This window comes from Epargyreus clarus, unplaced genomic scaffold (genome assembly GCF_041222505.1).
Source record: "Epargyreus clarus isolate Ecla_fem2 unplaced genomic scaffold, WU_Ecla_fem_2.2 ptg000004l, whole genome shotgun sequence".
In the NCBI taxonomy this organism is placed as follows: Eukaryota; Metazoa; Arthropoda; class Insecta; order Lepidoptera; family Hesperiidae; genus Epargyreus; species Epargyreus clarus.
Window position 1 is genome coordinate 12,821,966 of NW_027332212.1, and position 21,296 is coordinate 12,843,261.

General features: G+C 35.3%; 3 protein-coding genes across 3 annotated transcripts in view; 1 reads left to right on the top strand and 2 right to left on the bottom strand.

Annotated features, from left to right (window-relative positions):
* Positions 1 to 312: 312 nt before the first annotated feature.
* On the bottom strand, positions 313 to 1,777 carry LOC140757596 (RWD domain-containing protein 2A). Its single transcript, XM_073093418.1, has one exon. It carries the CDS (start codon positions 1,629 to 1,631, stop codon positions 795 to 797), a length of 837 nt encoding a protein of 278 aa, XP_072949519.1. The 5' UTR covers positions 1,632 to 1,777; the 3' UTR covers positions 313 to 794.
* Positions 1,778 to 2,755: 978 nt separating this feature from the next.
* Positions 2,756 to 21,296, top strand: part of c12.2 (von Willebrand factor A domain-containing protein c12.2) — a 31,383-nt gene continuing 12,842 nt past the window's right edge. The window contains exons 1-6 of the mRNA XM_073093420.1: positions 2,756 to 3,097; positions 3,558 to 3,681; positions 4,039 to 4,174; positions 4,782 to 4,949; positions 5,328 to 5,492; positions 20,218 to 20,376. Coding sequence (XP_072949521.1) covers positions 2,914 to 3,097; positions 3,558 to 3,681; positions 4,039 to 4,174; positions 4,782 to 4,949; positions 5,328 to 5,492; positions 20,218 to 20,376 — 936 coding nt within the window. The 5' untranslated portion in view covers positions 2,756 to 2,913. The remainder of the gene's footprint in view (positions 3,098 to 3,557; positions 3,682 to 4,038; positions 4,175 to 4,781; positions 4,950 to 5,327; positions 5,493 to 20,217; positions 20,377 to 21,296) is intronic.
* On the bottom strand, positions 6,823 to 10,379 carry LOC140757598 (uncharacterized). Its single transcript, XM_073093419.1, has 2 exons — positions 9,843 to 10,379; positions 6,823 to 8,141 (listed from the first exon to the last, which is right to left on the bottom strand). The coding sequence occupies exon 2, from the start codon at positions 8,005 to 8,007 to the stop codon at positions 7,009 to 7,011; it is 999 nt and encodes a 332-aa protein (XP_072949520.1). The 5' UTR covers positions 8,008 to 8,141; positions 9,843 to 10,379; the 3' UTR covers positions 6,823 to 7,008.

The window sequence follows — 21,296 nt, forward strand, 5'->3', positions numbered from 1 at the left end:
ATCTTAGTAATTGTTTCATTTTAATTGCACTAGTATTTTTTATGGAAATCTCTGATCACTCTTTCTGTAACTTGTAACGAAATATGTGTTCATTTGAAAAAGACCATGTTCTTTCATTAAAATCTGTGTAAAGCCACCTAAATGTGACAACGTGGACTGTGGTATCCACATATATTATGTGCTAACTTAATACAAAATTTAACACTACATATTTGTTTTGCACTAAGTGTTGAGCAGTACCTACTCAGCACTATACATTATTTTAATCTGAAATATTATTTTTTATAATAATATTTCAGACTCACGACAAGAACTCATTAAATCATAATTCTTACTTGTTTAAACTATTTTAACACCTATAAACAAGAACAACAGGATTTCTTAACTATACATTTTTGTGTATTAATGTATTACACATTTTGTTAATTCTCAATCTACTATTTTCATATTGTCATTGACAATATGTATTTAGAATTACAATGACTGAGAAAATGCCATGTCCTTGAGATAATGCAATTGAATCAAGTGTTACTGTAAATTTCTTTTAATGCAGTACTCACACTAATTTCATGTATTTTTTATATAAAACAGTAGTTTTTAAAGATGCATTTATGTACATTATATTAACAAACAATACAAATTTATACTTGTACACTTAAAAATAACAGCTGTCTGTAAATCATTTAACAAGTGTTTATCACATTTCACTATAAATGTTAAATACCAACAATATTGGTACGAGCCATTCACTAACTCTTTTGACTATTTTTATTATGCTATTGCTTCTGGCGTCATCAACTATTGGGGTAAAGACCGTAGAATTCATTCAATTGAGTCACAAGGTCATGTTTCTTAATGAACTTTTGAAAGGTTGCCATATTGAATTGGATTATCTCAAATGACTTGAACCTCTGTTGCTTAGCTTTATCTTTGTTATTAAAGTTTTCCGTTATCCGCAGAGCTATCTTTTGCCAGTTCAATGTCTTGATGTGTTTCCACCACACCCTACAGTCTTCTTCATCACCCTCAACACATATTACACCGGGTTTGCCCATTAAACAAAACCCTGTTAATCTGAGTTCCTTAGAAAGTTTAGACATTTCTTCTGTCTTTCGCTTACAGAAAATGTGATGTGAGTAGATCCAAAATCTGGAAAATTTCACTTCAGTGTGATTCAGCTCCGGAGTGTCAATGATTGGTGTTTTCGCAGCGAAGTTTGCGACGTTGTCTTGTAGCCATGATATTGCAGTGAAAACACAGACCTCCCCGTCCAGCTTACTCTGCACATAAGCTGCCAATTCTGTGTTTAAACTCTTTGCCTGGTGCTTGTTAAGTTGATTGCACCTCACATATATTTCTGGCGCCACTTCTGGGTACAAACTGGGAAGATCGACGGATATCTCAAGCTTAAGATTATCAACACTCAATTTTATTGTATAGTCCAGATGATTTGGAGAGTAATCTGTTTCCTTCGCGATACAGCTGTTAATGAAATCTATTATCTCAGTATTTGTTATGGAGATTTCTCGCGGCGAATACATAGTTTGAAACAGTTCTAATTCTGATAGCTGTTTTGTTAAACATTCAATTAATATTTCGTGGTTAAACGAAGCAGGAATATTTTCAGCCATTATGCTTACAAAAATAATCACTAGAGGAGATAACAACAATAATTAACATGGCCCGTATCCTGTTGCGCGGTTCTTGATATTGTTTTCACCGACAAATTATCCAAGTTATTATAATATTTATAATCACAATCACAATGTATGTACGATGTTGTCAGTGTCACGTGTCATTACTATATCGGCAGTGCCACAGCTAATTTAAAAGTATAGATAAGAAATAGGCATCATAAAGTTCCAGACTTTATTATGCCTATTCTACTTAGCATTTTAGCACTAAAGCATTTATTGTTTTTTTAAATTATTATTTTAAACAATTGGCTACTTGACACTTTTTGGGAAAGTGTTTTAATGAATTAGTATACGTATTATATATGCCTTTCATTGATCACTTTTTCGAAAAAAGGGCTATTCATTAATAAAAATCGAACTTTCTTTACGGTGAACGGAACGTCGCGTTAAATCAGGCGGTCAAGTGTCATTTTGTGGCGGAACGTCATTACACTGTAAACAAACAACGCTTATAAGAAAATTGAGAGTTATTTAGCTATTATAACTAAAATTTAAATAAATGACAAGTTATAAGACGTGTGCAGTGACGATGTGTACAAGTACGATCGTAACAAATTTGCTTATACAAGTTCCGAAACCCAAATCTCATAAACGTTAAAGAACTTGCAGATTCTTATATGTTTAAATCCTCTGTTTGCAAGTACGTAAGTGTGGATGTAGTGACGTCACATGACATTTGAGGCAGCACTGTCGCCGTTTTGGGATTTAAAATCCACAGATAAAAAATCGAAAATTTCTTTTGAAAAATTAAAATACTTAGAACGTATTAAAAAATAAACGAAATACTGCATAATTTATGTTTACTTATAAGCTATCATATCCAACATATTTCATATTTTATTGTTATAACTGTCAAGTACCCTGTTTCAAAACTATAGATGCGAATGCGAAACTGAAAATTGACATTTTATTCGATGTTAAATATTATATCAATGTTATTTACAATTATAATTACTAAATATAGGAAATTGAAAATGGAAACTGAAAATAAACCTATGCTAGATATTTCGGCATAAAAAAAAGAATCAGCTGATCAGTCGTCCAACGTCACAATGACATTGACATATTTATACATGTTTTAGACTTTGAACTTATGGAATGGTGTAATTTATCGTTTTTATGTATTAATAAAATATTTTTAACATTATAATATGACATAAAATAGTAGAAGTAGAGTTATTTAATCAGTAGTTAATTTTATTAAGCAAATAAAACGATGTATAAACCTGCAGTGACGGTTAGAAGAATAGATGTTTTGATTCGTATTTTGGGCGGTCGTAAGAGGATTATTACCGCGAATTACATCAGAGCGTACTCTAGTGAGGGTAAAGTTACGATAGGAGATGTGAGCAAGGAGCTAGTGACGCCAAAAAAGGTGGAATATGTGCCTCGAAAGTACTGTAAGTTTTTATCAAGATTTCACTACATAACCTGTGAACATGCTTTTTCTGTAGTATAATATCATAAACGTGCTGAAATTTTAGTGATTTTTAGCTTACATACCAAGCTTCTCCGTTTCTCATTATGTGTAACAGAAAAATATACTATTCATTATTTTTATCACCAGCAATTGTAAGAATGTTCCTCACAATGTTGAGGACATATCACCTGAGTTGTGCTTTGCAAGACAATGATTTATACAAAATATTATAGAAAGTCAATATGTACAGCTTGCACTAATAATAAGTAATAATTGTAATTATTTGCTTTCTAATATATTACTTACCAATTATAGTTAAATGGGTTTCTAAAATGTGGTACAAACCAATTAGAATGTTAATATTAAAACTTTTGTAATTATTATTATGTACAAATTACAAAGCACACAAATTTGTGAATTTATGTGTGAAAATTTTACAGTGACAGTAGAGAATGCAGAATTGAAGTATTTGTCTCAGAGTACATTGAGGAACTTAAGATGGATGATGCAAAAAGATACCCTCGGTCAGGACATGTTTCTGCTGGGCAGACCGGGACCAAGCAGGTAAGACACAGATCTCCCACAAACAGATATCTGTGTCGTAATTTATGATACAACATTTTAATAATATTTTACTTTATAATTTTCTTGAGCAAAATCTTAAAATAAATATAACAGTCATCTAGGGTTCTTGGGTTCATTCGCCATTTCACAATTAAGTTAAGAAAACAACAGTTTGTCATTATTTTTCTATGGTGGTTCAAATATTATTTCATCACAAAATACTTTGTATATTAAATAAAGTATGATAAAATTAGAGGAATGCATGAATTTAAAATCAGGACAAATAGAGGAAATTCATATCATTAGGGTTTCATTATGGCATAAGCTAGCTTTGTTAATAAATATTAACATTTTCAGACGGAAAGTCGCCTTGCAGTATTTAGAATTAACCCAAAGAGAATTAGAGTATGTGGCATTATCAAGAGATACCACTGAAGCTGACCTCAAGCAAAGGCGGGAAATACAGAGTTCCACTGCAAAATATTTTGATCAGGTTTGTTATCAATGTAGTGCTTGAAACACAACTTCTTTAAGTGACATTTTGTAAACTTTATAGAAGAATGATTTAATATTGATGTATTAGAAATATAATAAATAAAATCACCAAATTTGTTAACTGAAAATATTTTAACAGACATGGAATAATTAAAAAAAAAGTTTAAATTTTAATCATATTAAGATTTTTCAAGTGTGTGTAAATTCTATGAATCTGCATTGGGCTAGTGTGGGGAGCAGTGTAACAGTACCTAATGGGTTAATGTATCAAGTACAGTTATGCATCTTGTACTTTTTTATGAGTACAAAAATATTCATATCATGAATACTATACTATGTTTATAAAAAATATACAGGGTGAATTTTTCAAATAGGCCTTCAGGGCGAAATCCGAAACTATAAGGGTGTATTTTTTTCAAAATGAACTCTTGCGATTCCCGGCTAGGGAAAAATATTTCTTAAAACAGTAATGATGCAGTTCTAGATGTTATCAAAATCGGCCTCATTTCAGCATTTTTCGCTATTTATTTGGCCCTGAAGGCCCGTTTGAAAAATTCACCTGTATATTTTTACATGATTTCCATTTCTTTTATTTTTTTCATCAGAGCGCCGTTCGAGCCGCCATAGAGGGGCGCGTGCTAGTGATTGAAGGCATAGAGAAGGCGGAGCGCAATGTGTTGCCAGTGTTAAATAATTTGCTCGAAAACAGGGAGATGCACTTAGAAGATGGGAGATTTTTAATACCAGCTGGCAGATATGATAAGTTATTGCAGGTTTGTGTCTTAATTTCTTTTTATTGGAGATTGTATCTTAATCATTAAAATATAAATACATATAGTAAAAAGATGAATATTTGGAGAATCTGAATAAATCTTATTGAACTTTGAAAATATGTTTTTGGCTCATAACAATATTGTTAAGCGTTTTTGGGGTCTGGATTGAACTGTGTTATGTAACAATCCATTATTTTCAGGTAGACACAAATAAGAAGAGAAAATTAATGGTTATAATTCATGTTTTATTTCCCATAATAAATACATCAATGATACACATAGCTTACATGTTTTAAAACGATGGCTTACAAAATATGGGTACAGTACAGTATATGTAAGGATACACATAGTATATAAATATTAAAATTAATTTAACAGGAGCACGGAGCCGAGGAAGTATCAAAATGGCGACTAGTACGTGTGGACGATAACTTCAGAGTGATCGCTCTAGGGTTGCCAGTGCCAAGGTATAGCGGTCAGCCGCTGGACCCGCCGTTACGTTCGCGGTTTCAAGCGAGAGATGTCGCTACTGTCGGGTTTTCGGTGAGTTATATTTTTTGTATGGAGTGCAATGCAATGCGATACAATATTCTTTATTGTGTTTATTGATATTATTCACTACTAACACACATATTAACAGGAAGTCGTCGTTGAAAAAGGGCTTCTTATCTTTGGATGAAGAAAAACGCACCTAGTAAAGTATTTATAAGAGATCTGAATCAAACTAACCATTAACCCGTTAATATGCCAATACTGAGCACAGGCAGTCTCTCAAAGTGAGACAGGTTAGGTAATAGTAGAAAAGAGTTCACACGTCTTTAATTTTTTTTAAAGAATTCAGGCCTGTACGTTTCTTCACTACGTTTTCCTTCATTGTTGTAGCTATTGTATATTATATATTGTATTGTTTTGTGTATAGCTGGTAATAAGTAGTTTGTAGTACGCACATAACCGAAAAATCAATGTTGCTTGCCTGGGTTCGAACCTCAGATACCTCGACAGTCTTTCATTGCTTATCACAGCTAGTAAAGGGTGAGCCAAAAAAATAAAGAAGGAAAGTATGGGCTGCTACCTAGTTTTCTTTAAGTAGCATAATTCCATCCAATATTACACTTGGAAATTATTTTGGACAGAATTAGCCATAAAATACGTTTGTATCATATGAAAAGAAAAGTGAAAAACAAAGCATATATTTTATTGATCTTGACATAAGAGCAGCGCGCTGCTTTCATGTACAAATTTATTTTTATGTGTGTTCCCATGAATGACATTTGTACATTAGTAATCAGAAACAATTCAGACAATTTAAGCCGACTTTATTTAATTGAGACTTAGTTAAGATTGTCAAACTGTATATCTATATTACAGACCTTCTATTTCACAATATATTCAGTGTAATTTAAGAACTTACAATATTCAGTTTTATACACACTTTATCGTATATATTAAAAAGCATAATAATATAAGAATAGTTGATAAAAAATACTGTACGCGGCGCTATTAAAAGATAATTATCTTATTATTATCATTATATCATACATTGTTGTCATAATACTGTCCTTATCAAATTAGGTACATTACAAATTTAGTTTCTTCGACACTCGCTGGAAATGATTTCGCTTATTTGCAAACTTTATTAAGGAACCTTAAGATTTTTTTTATAATATGGGGGTAGCAGACGAGCACGCAGTCCACCTGATGGGAAGTGGCTACTGCCGCCCATGGACATCTGTACTCAATCCCAGATAGGATTGGATATTTCTACCTGAGGTCAGCCACAGACGCGCTGCTACCCCTGAGGACTAAGGTGGTACGCCTCGGAAAAGTATGTCTCCCGTACCACACCCTTCAAACTGGAACACAGCAGCGTTTAATACTACTGTTATTAGGCAGAAACAGGTGTGGCGGTGGTGCCGCCGGAGTCGAACCACAACGGGTTCTACCACCTTCTTATTAAAGTACTCCTTAATATCATTCGGTTTTCTTCACTAACGCAAGTGTAATAAAATGTATCAGCAGCGTAGCAATTTTGTAATAGCACATTCTAAACCTAATATAATCATTTTTGTGAGAGCAAACTTTCTGTTCTGCTCGTGGCGTTAGAACCAAATTTCTTCGTTAACGCCTCAGGCATGAAAATGTGCACTTGCTTCTTCGTCTTTCCCATGTCCGGTATTAATTTCTTACTCAGTAACTCCGCGTATTGTTTCTCCACCGCGTTCCTTTCCGACACCATTTTCTGTCGCGTTTCGACAACATTCGCTCTCATGTCTTTGACCTTTTTGTTTTCCTTTTTCATGTCGTTCCGTGGCGTGCTCTTGACGTTTCGTGACTGTCGCGCGTAGTTCTCGATCGTATTCGCAGACGTTGGCACATAAAACTCGTGACGATCGATAGCGCCACTTGCATGTACTTTTTGATCGACCGGCCTGCTATCCTTCGCTCTCAGCTCCGTCGCTGTTTTAGATTTCGTCAAGTTCCGCCTTTGTATCTCCGGCCAGCTGTGCCTCGGTTGGGACATTCGTTCGACGTTGTCCGGCGCTAATAGATCTACTTTGCCGGCCAAGTCTAGCCATTGTAGAACTCTGTCCGATAATTCAGTATTCTCTTTAACGTCGGTCCGAGCCGTTCGGTTACTTTTAACCGCCCTCATATTTGTGAGGCTATCAAATTTCGTACGATAGGTGTCGAATTCGTAGAGCGGTTGTGGAGACGCTTTTACTATTATCTCCTCATCGGATTGCTCCACGTCGGATAGATCTAATTTCTCTATTGCGGGCACCGTTTCAATTTTCCGCGTTTCCTTATCAGTCCTGATAACGAGATGTAATTTCCTCAGGCAGTCTTCTAAGTCGTCGGTGTGGTTGCTCAGGCGAGACCGACTCTTCCTTGTTGGTTTAGGGTGGGCGCAGCTATTTGAAGAGCGTGGCCTTCGACGTTTAGCGCTCAGCTCGAGCAAGTACGGGTCGTCGTGTGATAGGATGGCGTGTCGGAATCCGTCGACCCACACGGTTCTAATGTACATAGGGCGTTGAGACGACTGCCAGAGTGCGGGCATATTACACCACTCAGCGGCTAAACTTTAACGCATCCAGACACGCGATGGCTGCCGCTAATGTGTAAGAAAGTTTGTTTTGTCTTCATAATTGATAGTTATTTCTATTTGTGCGCCTTTGATGCCCGATAGTGGTTCTGAAAGTGGTTGAAAAGTTTTTATTTTGTTATAGCACGAAATGAAAACAAATACTAAGTTAAATTTTGTAATTGCACGTAATATGCTATTAATAGACTTGCTTTTAATAGAAAAACTAAAATCTAGTCTACATTTACTTGTTAACTTTAATAACTTTAATTGGTGTATAAATGTAACATAATATAAATGTATTGTAATTATGACATTTATAATTCCATAAGAACCACAAAGATTAAGCATAATAGCGGTTTGAATGCACCGCTACACTTTGCTCTGAATTTTATCAAGTAGCGACAGGGTAGCGTGTTGTGCCCTGATTTTAAGATTTTCAATTCTGATAAGGCACATGATCTGTTAAGGTCTTCTGAGTATGATTATAGTTGTGACTGCCATGATTTAAGGTGACGATCAGGCGGACTGTATACCATAAAGAAACACTATAAAATGAAATAAGTAATATATTATGTTACACAATTAACCACGCTAGAAATAATAAGATACATGATTTTGAAGGTGGTAGAACCCTTTGTGGTTCGACTCCGGCGGCACCACCGCCACACCTATTTCTACATAATAACAGCAGTGTTAGGCGCTGCTGTGTTCCGGTTTGGGTTGATTACAGATGTCCATGGGCGGCAGTAGCCACTTACCATCAGGTGGACTGCATGCTCGTTTGCTACTCCTATATTATAAAAAAAAAATAACAGCGAGACCCAGAAAAAATGATTAAGATTTGATAATATATTTAGATATTTGCTTGAGCAGGGATCGAACACGAAACTTGCACCTCGAACTGTCAACCGCTCTACCACGCAGGCCATGCAGCCAATAGAAATTGAATGAACAGTCTAATTGATAGGTTGAGTTGTCGCCGTAACGATACATCCGTAGCCTGATTAATTGAAACCTGAACAAGGCATGCGTGATTCAGCGCAATTATAGTTACGGATTGCTATTTACTGGGCCCGCTGCACTGTGTGCTAACTGTATGGGAATTTTATTAATTTACGTCACATATCGCCTAATAGAGGGGAAATCGTAGTAAATAATACAATGGAATCCTTAAATCTCGATTTTACCCCTTAGAGCTGAACTTCCAAAAACTGCGAAGACGTGTGAAGACGTGTTGTATATTTTCTAACCAGAAAGCTAAATTTTCATAATCATGGAGCTTGCTTAATAATTGTCTGAATTTTGATCTTTGAACTATTTTTGAACTCCATATAATAAGCAAAATTATTGTTCATGGGTGACTACGTCATAAAACGAAGTCGTGCAAATTTCACGTTTCTAGTTTAAGCCTTCAGTAGTTTAAGCCCTGCGATGATGAATCAGTCTGTCAAGATTAGTCTTTATATAAAGCTCATGTTTATGGCGTAAGCCCTCTCCAATCATAAACGAGTAATTTCCCACAGGGACAGAAGCTTGTCCTTGTTGGAATAAACCTCTTTATTTTCCTGTGACAGTAGCAGTGCAGGCTTTTATCCTCTAGTCTCTACATAAATTATATTAATCGACAAAAATAAACCAAAAAAACATACAGCTTTTTAATTTTGTTATATTGTAAATGTAGTTATATGGGCAGCAGCTGGTAAGGTAAGCACAAAACTGCACATAGCGTTATCGCTTGATGAATGAAATAAAAAATGTAAGGGTTTGCTCACTTGTGAGTAATTTTAATAATTTAAACTGGCACGCACCTTTCGAAGAAGCAGCTTCACCTAAATGTACATTTTAGTACTTTACTTCTAAATTACATTTCCTTGAAATGTAACCATTTTTCCATCACACGTTTAAAGGAATGTTTAGTATTTTCCGTTCTTCCACAGTAGTTTATCCAGAAAAAATATCATCAATATTATTTCCATTCACGACAAACCTTCATTTTTGTATTGCAACCAAGCACGTTTTCTGATCTGTTTTTTGTTTAGAGAAGACGACACAATTTCTCAAGCATATTCCAATGTTTCCTCCATCTTTCTGTCCTTTCGGCCTATAATTTGATATTCGTTTATAAACACAGCATTAGTTTCGATCAGCGATGTTCGATAAGAGGGCTCGTGCGACGCCGCCGTCCCCGCGCATTTCCGTGCCGTGTGTGACTGCGCGGCGCGGCGGTAAGGGTTTTGTTGTCAAGACCGTGGTAAGGGCTCGGTCACAAAGATCACAAGAAAAATAAAAGTATTTCTTCAGCAATTTACAATTTTTTAAATTCAAGCTCAAAATACATCTCAATCGTCAAGAAGCATTATTTTTCTTTGTTATGCTAACTCAAACAATTGTACCAGCCAGTTACTATGACACCTTTATTATTCCAGAATACAGTAAAAAAATAATTAAAATAATACCATAATAAAATAATTTGTATGGTTTTCTATTCTAACACACGATTTATCTATACATTTTTTGATCTATTTCATTTTGATCACCTAGGTGATCATATACCACTCATTAGTGTACTTTGATCACCTGGCCCCTAACCACCTGCGTGATCATAGGCGACATAAAAAATATAATATTTAGTAGTCACCCAGGTGATCAAAGTCGAATAGACATTTCTTTTTGCGTCAACGTCGCAGATTACTCTCAAAATAACATTGTGGGAGCTCCCCTGTAGTATGACCTTAAAGATTCAAACTTAAGAACTTATATAATTATTTGGCTACTTCCATTAGGATACATGGAGATGCTTTCTTTAGGTTTTACTTTGGTAAATTTTATACACTTTCAAAAACATAATCTAAAGTCGGTCGGAATTGTCCTCGAATAAATATTTCCCCAATTTTTGTAGAAGTTGTAAAAGACAGGGGATTAGAGAGAGAATTAGGAATAGCAGTATCTTCTTGCGGAGTCTATTTACTGTTGTTAACAAAACGAATAATTACCATTATTTCTACTGAGGAAGGACTGACTATTGCATGCATGCAAATAACTTGCAATAGTCTTGTAAAGGACGCTCGTGTCTATTGTTATTCGACCTTAAGTCTTTACTATAATATGATTACGAAGTAATTTTTTTTTAATAATATAAGAGTAGCAGACGAGAATGCAGTCCACCTGATGGTTAGTGGCTACTGCCGCCCATGGACATCTGTAATCAACCCCAGATAGGATTAGATACTCCTACCTGAGGTCGGCCACAGATGCGCCGCTACCCCTGAGGACTAAGCTGGAACGCCTCGGAAAAGTCTGTCTCCCTTACCACACCCTTCAAACCGGAACACAGCAGCGCTTAACACTGCTGTTATTAGGTAGAAATAGGTGTGGCGATGGTGCCGCCGGAGTCGAACCACAAAGGGTTCTACCACCTTTAGTAAATATGGAGTTGTTTTCATTATGAACAGAGCTTTAGTTTTAAAGTCTACCGGGTGGTTGAATTACATCATGCAACCCGCCCCTGTATTTGCATATTTCGGCTGTCGCGAAAAGCAATTATTAGTTTCTTTCTCCTTTTTGGGTTTATTTCAATGTTCTGTATTTCTGTCGCCGTTACGGCGTCAATTATATTGTCTTTGTTAATTTTGGCATGTTCTGATACAGTTCAAAAAACTTTTTCGTCATGTTTTTATTTCTGAAGGAATGACTTTTATTTTTATTACTTTTTATGTAGATCTTTTTTAATGTTTGCTTTTGTTTGTAATGTTTAAACCTAAATACAAAAAACATACATTTAATAACGTAACATAAAAAAATAAAATACGTACTTAAAATAAATTAAATCACGTCGTCAACATATATCTATTTCATTTCAATTATAAAACAAAAACTATTTTTTTTTGGTAAATGATGACTCTTTTGATGATACTAAATATCATAATAAACTTATCATGATAACTTTTAGTGTAACTTACCTATGAAATATTATTTGCAATTTGAATTAATTATATTTAAATGCCATTGCTAGTGATTTCTGAAACGCCGTTGATTCCAAACACAGATAAAATGGTCCATCTACTTCATGTTCTGCTATGTTCCTGTTCCCAATATAGTTCGCCATTTAATTTTAGTTAGGAAACCGTTAAGTTTAACCAAACAGAAGTTTGCATAATTCCCCAAACGAAACCCCCAAACTGTTATTTCGCACGGCACATTAAGTTTTATGCGATCAAATGAATAGTTCAGTTAATGGCAACATTGATACCATCTTCGTTCTCTTTGATCGAATCTAATTTAAGTGCTTGTGTAAGCATTATTTTATTGGTGCTATATAAGTGGTTCTATTGGTGTGTTGAAACTTGAAAACAGTGACGGCGTAAGACCTAAATTTTATGTGGGCGAAATACATTTTGCGGGAGCCTCTGCCACAATACAATGTAAACAGTGACGGACTAAGGTCGTCGGAGGCGTGGGGAGGAAAGTGAAAAGTAGACAGACCCTTAGTCTAAAAAATTGATATGATTTTACAAAATTACAAATGTCATGTAGATTATTGTGATGGGTTCATTCTGGCGACCTTTTTTTATTTCTTTCGTTGACCCTTACAGCCGCGAGGCCCCCTGGGCGCGAGGCTGTGGGCAGTGGCCCACGTTGCCCACGTCTTACGCCGCCTCTGGTTAAAATACTCGTACTACATACCAATAAGTACTTCTAGCGTAAAGCATGTCTTGTGATTCGGTGGAAGGGTGTGGATCACAGACCTGCATTTTTGTCTTTCGATTCATCTGTCTTCAGGCAGAGCCCATATTCTATATGGTCTAATATGGAGTTGGTTAGGTACATCTGCCAGAGAGCAGGTGGACTGCATGCTCGTTGTCTACTTCAATTTTATAAATAGCCAGGCTACATTTTTAGCAATTTTTCTAAATGTCGCGCGTCTATTACGGATGTTGCGTAATAAGTCGTCAATATTGAAGTCAGCTTTTAAGAAGGCGTAATGTGCAATTTAAAATCTGTTTTTTTAATAGTTATATTTGACTCCTTTTGTGATCTTAGCGACACTCTTAGGGGAATCAGCATCGGTTTAATAATTTACTTGGACTTCGAAATTTAAAGTTATATATTTCTCCTAAATTTGACTTTGCCATAATGTACCTAAAAAGTGTCTGGCTGGTAGCCTAAATTCTTCTTGTGCCAAAAGTCTAAACTTCCGAGGCGCAGAAATAGTTCTTTGCGAAGGAAAGTTATTCAAATGAGAGATCGTTATCGAGTAGGTATATCGCCATCTTTCTGAAAGGATATACTAACCTATGCTCTAGCAGAAGTGGTATACGAATTCATATTTAAAGGCATTAGGCCTTTGTCGGGGGCAAAAAACAAACTCGACAAAGGTGTTCCTTTTGGTCAGGGAATATTGGAGGTATTTTTCTTAAAAGTAGATATGTTAGTACTACAATACTGCTACGAAAAATGTGACCGTAAACTATAGCTGTTATTGTGTAAATTCAATCTACGAACATAATTACACACTGATGAACAAAGTTTTTACCAAGCAGTTAATTTTACTAAACATTTTCCTACAAATCATTAACTCAAAGTACCTTAATGAAACGCTTACCTCGTAAAAAGTCGTCAGAATTAATATCAGCGAGTAATTGCGGACAAATTGTTTCCCCTGGGTAATGGGGTGGTTGCATGCTAACACCTGTGATGGGGTAAATAGTAATTATCTAACTAAATAGTGGTTTTCTTCGTTGCTTTTAGAACCGAGGTATAGTTTAGACTGTTGCAATGCCGACTCCATAGAAAAAAAACGGTTCTACACTCACAGCCCCACACTAGGTTTTTACATGTATCGTGGGTGCTATGGACACACACAGAGACAAATACCCAAACACCCAGACCCAGAAACAGAAACCTAAATTCACCATTTAGATTTATTTCTGGCCAGGGAACGAACCCAGGACACTGTGCGTTAAACCAGTATGGTGACCGCTCCGCCACGCGGTTCGTCAAATCGTCGAGGGAGAAGCTTGGTTGTTCTGTTAATTTCGTTTCAGACCTTTTGTTTTCAATAAAATATCATATAGGCGTAAAAGATCTAGAAGAACATACGTGAAATCTCTTAGTTTACTCTGCAAATCTTATTGGTTCAAGTTTCATCCATCGAGTTATGTCCATAATAACTACATTTGGATGATTGATTTTGACAATCGTAATATATGAGATGTCATAATTTATGAGATTAACGAGAGCATAATATCTGGTATAATAATTTATAAGTTGATTTATTAGTTTAATAGTCCAAGATCCCAGGGCCACCAGACGTCACGTATTTTCTGACGAAGGAAATGTGGACGATTGAGTAGTGTTAGTATGTACTAAGAACGCATGCCTACCTGCTAGCTTGCTCAGACGGCCAATTTTCAGGTATCAGGTAATCAAGGTACATAAAAACTTTACTTACCTCACGTAAATTCTCCAAGCTGATTTTTACGTATATTTTAGGCAATATCCTTAAAAATAAGTCGCCAATACTCCCAGACACTTTCCGTCGGCCGTATTGCTTTGCAGACGCTTTAAAGCTCCCAAAATAATTACTTAACTTCACGTAAATTCTGATGCTCCATTTTTATATATGTCTACCAGACAACTATTTTAAAATCTTTTACAAGAAGACAGACCGATCCAAGGGGCCAATCATCCCCTAAGCTCAATTTTAATGCCTCTGTGGGTAGGAGCGCGAGGGCATTATCCACGCGCATGAGACTGAGTGAGACATGTATTAGGATATATTGACCTCTCTCTCTCTCTCACTCCGTTACAATTTACTCATATAACTTAATTATTAATATTAAAAAAAAATCAGCTAAAAAATAAAAAAATCAGGTAAACAATTAAAAATTAACTTGTAAAAAAATGCTCATTTGACTACAATAATTCTAGAATTTTATCCTACAAGCTGTTTTGATAAATTCGAAAAAACTTCAATTTTTTTTTAAGCAATATCAAATACTCGATAGTGTTAACGAATTCATTGAATAACAGCAATTTTTTTTTAATTATTTATTTATTGGGAATTAATCATAAGTAAAATACAAAGTAGAAAAATATTAATCTCTCAAAATTTCTGAGTAGTGCCTCTAATCTTCATTATCATCGTCATTGAAATTAGACAATTCATCATCCAGCCAATATTGATATTGAATATCTAAATCGTCATTGTCGCTATCAACATTGTCCTCATTTCCTTCCACTGTAAAAAAAAATCAAACAATGAAGATCTGAAAAAACTAAACTGACACAAAAAATATGAGAAACGAAAATAAATTACCTGATTGTTCTTCTAGCGACTCACTGACAAAACCCGGTAATTCATCTCCGTCGAACCAATGAAAATCATATGTTCCATCTTTTAATGTCCAGCCATTATTTTCGGGTTTGAAAATATTTATCATCTTCATAGTTGCATTGTTCCAAAGACTAGCAATATAGTTAGCTCGTCGGAACTGTTGCCAAAGCTCACTTTTGCAAGGTGGTAAGCTGCTAGCATCGAAGTTTTTCAAATTTTTCCGATTTAATTCTTCATTAATGTCAGAAACCATATAATTGTTAATAAACAGTTGGAGTCTGGCAGCATCTACATCAATTACCGGGTTTTGTCAGTGAGTCGCTAGAAGAACAATCAGGTAATTTATTTTCGTTTCTCATATTTTTTGTGTCAGTTTAGTTTTTTCAGATCTTCATTGTTTGAATTTTTTTTACAGTGGAAGGAAATGAGGACAATGTTGATAGCGACAATGACGATTTAGATATTCAATATCAAGATTGGCTGGATGATGAATTGTCTAATTTCAATGACGATGATAATGAAGATTAGAGGCACTACTCAGAAATTTTGAGAGATTAATATTTTTCTACTTTGTATTTTACTTATGATTAATTCCCAATAAATAAATAATTAAAAAAAAATTGCTGTTATTCAATGAATTCGTTAACACTATCGAGTATTTGATATTGCTTAAAAAAAAATTGAAGTTTTTTCGAATTTATCAAAACAGCTTGTAGGATAAAATTCTAGAATTATTGTAGTCAAATGAGCATTTTTTTACAAGTTAATTTTTAATTGTTTACCTGATTTTTTATTTTTTAGCTGATTTTTTTTTAATATTAATAATTAAGTTATATGAGTAAATTGTAACGGAGTGAGAGAGAGAGAGAGGTCAATATATCCTAATACATGTCTCACTCAGTCTCATGCGCGTGGATAATGCCCTCGCGCTCCTACCCACAGAGGCATTAAAATTGAGCTTAGGGGATGATTGGCCCCTTGGATCGGTCTGTCTTCTTGTAAAAGATTTTAAAATAGTTGTCTGGTAGACATATATAAAAATGGAGCATCAGAATTTACGTGAAGTTGAGTAATTATTTTGGGAGCTTTAAAGCGTCTGCAAAGCAATACGGCCGACGGAAAGTGTCTGGGAGTATTGGCGACTTATTTTTAAGGATATTGCCTAAAATATACGTAAAAATCAGCTTGGAGAATTTACGTGAGGTAAGTAATGTTTTTATGTACCTTGATTACCTGATACCTGAAAATTGGCCGTCTGAGCAAGCTAGCAGGTAGGCATGCGTTCTTAGTACATACTAACACTACTCAATCGTCCACATTTCCTTCGTCAGAAAATACGTGACGTCTGGTGGCCCTGGGATCTTGCTCTATAAGAGTCTTCATGTGGCTGAGACCACATTATGTGCACTTCTATATATGTACATATCTACTTTGTTCATAAAAACTTGCTTCCAAAAAAAGCTTGTTTCCAAATAGACCAAGTGTATTCCCAACTTAGGTTCCTTACGGTACAGGCGACCACGGAAATATTTTATGCCGCCGCTCCGACGTTCGTCGCGTGTTTTGTCAGATATAAATCCGCGAAGTTTGGGAACCGCTGACAGTTGCCTTGTTTGTTTTACAGAAAATGTTGCCAATAACTTTTATTTTGATGTAACATTTATGTTATTATTTATTTAGTTTTAATTTGTTACGTTTGAAAGGTGTTGATGCTGCCTGATTTTACATCTGAGGCGATCATTTTATTTCTCAAGATTTTTTATATTTTGTACTTTATTTGTGTTTTTTGTTCACTAAAGGCGTATAAATGGTTTGTTAAATATGACTTACAATAAACTTTCATAAGGTATGTTCTAAAAATATAAAGAGAAGTCAGTAGGAATAGGTAGTAACTACCTTTTTCATAAGAAAACTATGTAACATGTTGCCTACATGATTACACGGTCTAGGCCTAAGCGATTTATGGGCAATAAACAGTTAAATATATGACATATGGGTATGATATTTCACAGAACTTATATCCCTGAAAATGTTATCGTTCTTATATAACGTACGATTACATATTTATGATGTCACCATCTATACAAACATAATATTCATAATGAAGAAAAACTTCTATGACACATATGGAAGCATATACCGTCTGTAGACTAAGTGAAGGTCACAAATACATCGATACAACCATGGAACAGAAAAAACAATTGCTTTTCTTTTCTATGGATACAACAGATCGACCCCTCCTACGTATAATAACTTGACAATAATAACAAAATGACAACTTTTCAGGAGAGTGTTTCAAAGTTTCGAATATCCTAAAATGCGAATAAAATCTGTATTTCTGCAGGTATCTCTATGAAATTCGGTATATATATTTTATTTGATACGCTTTATAACGTTACTTGTCAAATCATATCAAATCAATTTTTTTTATTCAAAATAGGTTCTTTACAGAGCACTTTTTGAATGTCAAACTACCACCACTTCATAAGGTGTTTCGTTATGGAGAAGAAGCGGCGAAAGAAACTTGTGTCGATAAAACACATTAAAATAAGGCAATTTATGCAGTAAAAACGAAAAGTACTTTTGTGGGTTACGATATTATATGTTGGAGGGGTTGAGATATCTAACTTTGTTATTTACATTTGTGGCTAGCCGGGGATCGAACCCAGAACTACGTAAATTCTGGTCCAACTGGTGAGCTACGCGAAATCGAAATATATAAATAAATATAAGTAAAATATTAAAGATTCACTAAAAATATAACAATGTGTGGCAGCATCTACGCTCGTATGCTTATTTAAATTTTATATCCATTCGAAAACATGAATAACGAAGATTGCTAAGAAAATTGCTGAGATCTGTGCCAAGGCCGAGGTCTTACAAAACCATCGTATTCATATTTTTGATGACATTACTTGAAACAAAAAAGTTGTTCTTTATGTAAATACTTAAAAGAAAACTGAAGTGTTTGCCTATAATTTCATATTTGCGAATTTATAGCTCTATGCTTATTTTCATGATATGCATTATTATATATGTGTCTACTGTATGTAGATGCACATATCTATTGCAAATAAGTTTTTGAAGATTTTTGTGTTTTTCTTCCTGTACAGGTTACTTCTTGATGTAAAAACGCATTTAGACGAAACCTAAGGGTAAGCTTAGAATTTTGTAGAGAGTAGCATCACATAGCATAGTCTGTTTTTTAACTTGAAAATATTTGTCTCATAAACATTGAAAAATCGCACACCGGAAGGCACGCCATCTGAACATGGTTGACGGATAGCTCGCTTATTAATCTTGTATCATACCTTTGCAGGTTTCAATAGTTTCTAAATAAATTACTAGACGAACCGCAAAGTTTGCAGAATACTGCAGTAAAAGATCATTAATATAACCGACCATTAATGTACCGGTCTTAGATGAGTAAAATACTTAGATTGATCACTCCTAACAAGAAAGTATAACCAGTTTTAAGAATTGAACTTTTTGCGTAAATAAAGTGTCGCCACATCTCCGTTCTAAAATCTCCCCAAAATGATTGAAATTCTCATTTATTTATTATGTATATTGCATAAGTTATGCAGTTATTTATGCGTAAATTTTCCCCATATTTTTTTTAACCGACTTCAAAAAGGAGGTGGTTATCAATTCGGCCGGTATCTTTTTTCTTTCCGGCCGTATATCGGTCGGAAGCGCCGACTTCAGAAATATGTACTAAACCAACATTTATTTGAATTATTTTTTACTTTGTAGTGACATAGAAGTCGGTTGTATTTTTTGTTAAAAATTTTTTTTACTTCTCAAGAATTCAGACAATAAATGATAAAATCATCATTTTGTGGCTTCATTCAATTTTAAGGCGGTGAAGTATCTTTCTATTTAATTATCAAAGGTATAGCAGAAAACTATAAATCCTAGATTTAAACGTAAACTTACTATCGCGTGACGTCGTCCCTTAATATCTACGCATAATTGGCGTGGCGACCGCAAAATTAATTCACGACGATAAATTGCCTAAAATTTGAAATCACGACTTTACACGAATTCGTGGCTTTGTAGCAGTGTTTCTCAAAGTGGGCGATGATGTCCCCTTGCCCTTGATGAGGGCTACAAGAAACAATGAAAGGTCCAAAGTTAATTGGGGCCGTTGAAGCAGTTGAGAGAGCGGGGCGAATGGAACTTTTTTGAGATGATTAGATAATGTTCTTTCTTTTTTTTCGCCGAATTATTACCAAATCATGGAAATTGACTATTTTGGTGGGTGTAAAGGCGTAAGAAAAGTTGGCGGGAGACGACATAAGTTTGAGAACCTGTGTCCTATAGTCAAGTTTGATGTAGCAAGAAATTAACATTCACATTTGCAAACAGTAATTACTTAAAATGTCAGATCGGTTTATATTTTATGGGTGATTTGATTTTGGGTTGTTTATATTTTGGGCGTTTGTTCCTCACACAGCCTTAATTTCAGGCGATATCTTTTGGAGGTAAATCCAAACAGCTATAAGGTTAAAGGTAGCATTAGAATATAAATCATAATTTTTAATTTTAATTTTTATGAATGTCACCGGATTTGAACCACAAAGGGTGTGATAGAACCCTCTGTGGGTCAACTGTAGTGGCACCACCGCCCTCTTTCTGCTTAATAAGAGCATTGTTAAGAGCTTGTTGTGTTCTAGTTTAAAGGGTGTGGTCAGGGAGATAATTTTCCGAGGCATTCCAGCTTAATGATCAGGTTGATTACTGATGTCCATGGGCGGCAGTAGCGACTTACCATCAAGTGGATCTCCTCCTCTGTTACTCTAATACTATAAAAATATATTGTAAATGTCTTAACGTTTTTACAGGAGCATCTAAACACGCTAAGAGACGAGGCGCCCGGCGTGGACCCAGCGAAGTTGGAGCAGCTGTTGTCTGCGGCGTACGCTCTGATCAGTCCTGAACTGCAGCAGATCAGCTTACCCGACTTCCCCGTTGACAATCTACACGCGGCGGCGTTGATTTTGGTAAGGAAAAAGACGCTTTCTATATCTCTGTGTCGTGGGTGCCATGGACACAAAAAGTCGTATACACAAACACCACAAAAAGACGTATACACAAACAACACAAAAAGATGTATACACAAACATCCAGACCCAGAACAAATACCCAAATTCATTATTCAGATGTCAGTTTGGCTGGGGATTGAATCCGGAACCCTTTGCGCGGGTGGACGTTATATTAACCCCTCTGCCGTGCGGGTCGTCGATTTAATACCTAATTGTTTCTTATACCATACCACACTTAAGTTTTGCTCTCCACCCCTAGTTCTGCCTGATTGAGTAAGTTGTTGTAAGTTGAAACGTCTCATATAAGTAATTGAGCCTAAGAAGGCTGGAAATATAACAGTAGTATAATGGTAGTCTATTGATAAACATATTGGTCTAACAAGCAGAGGATATCGGGTTCGATACTCGGCCAGACAGACGTAAAAGAAGGTTGGATAGATTAAGACTTTTCTGGGTATTTGTGTGGCCACGACAACAAATTGAATGGCTCTCTGCAGGGCCTGATCAACCCTTAAGCTAATTAGGCTGCAGCCTAGGGCGCGAGGATCGGGGAAAAGGGTGGCGCCAAAATTGTGTCTTCGGCACTTTTAATTTCATGCTAGTTAACAAAGTCAAAACTAATATATTACATACTTTTGAGGTCTATCGTAACGGTGGGGGCGCGTCTTCATAATTAGCCTAAGGCGGTCAGAACTCTTGGTCCGTCGCTGGCTCTCTGTGTAAAATATAATTCTAAACATCTCTCAATTTTATTATAAGGTAAGATCGCGTTATACTCTTATATCATAGGTACTCCAACTCAAGGCCGTATTTTAGCGTCTCATAAAGAAATACATTTTATTCCTCATAAACATATAAAAAGCATATAAGCCCGTATC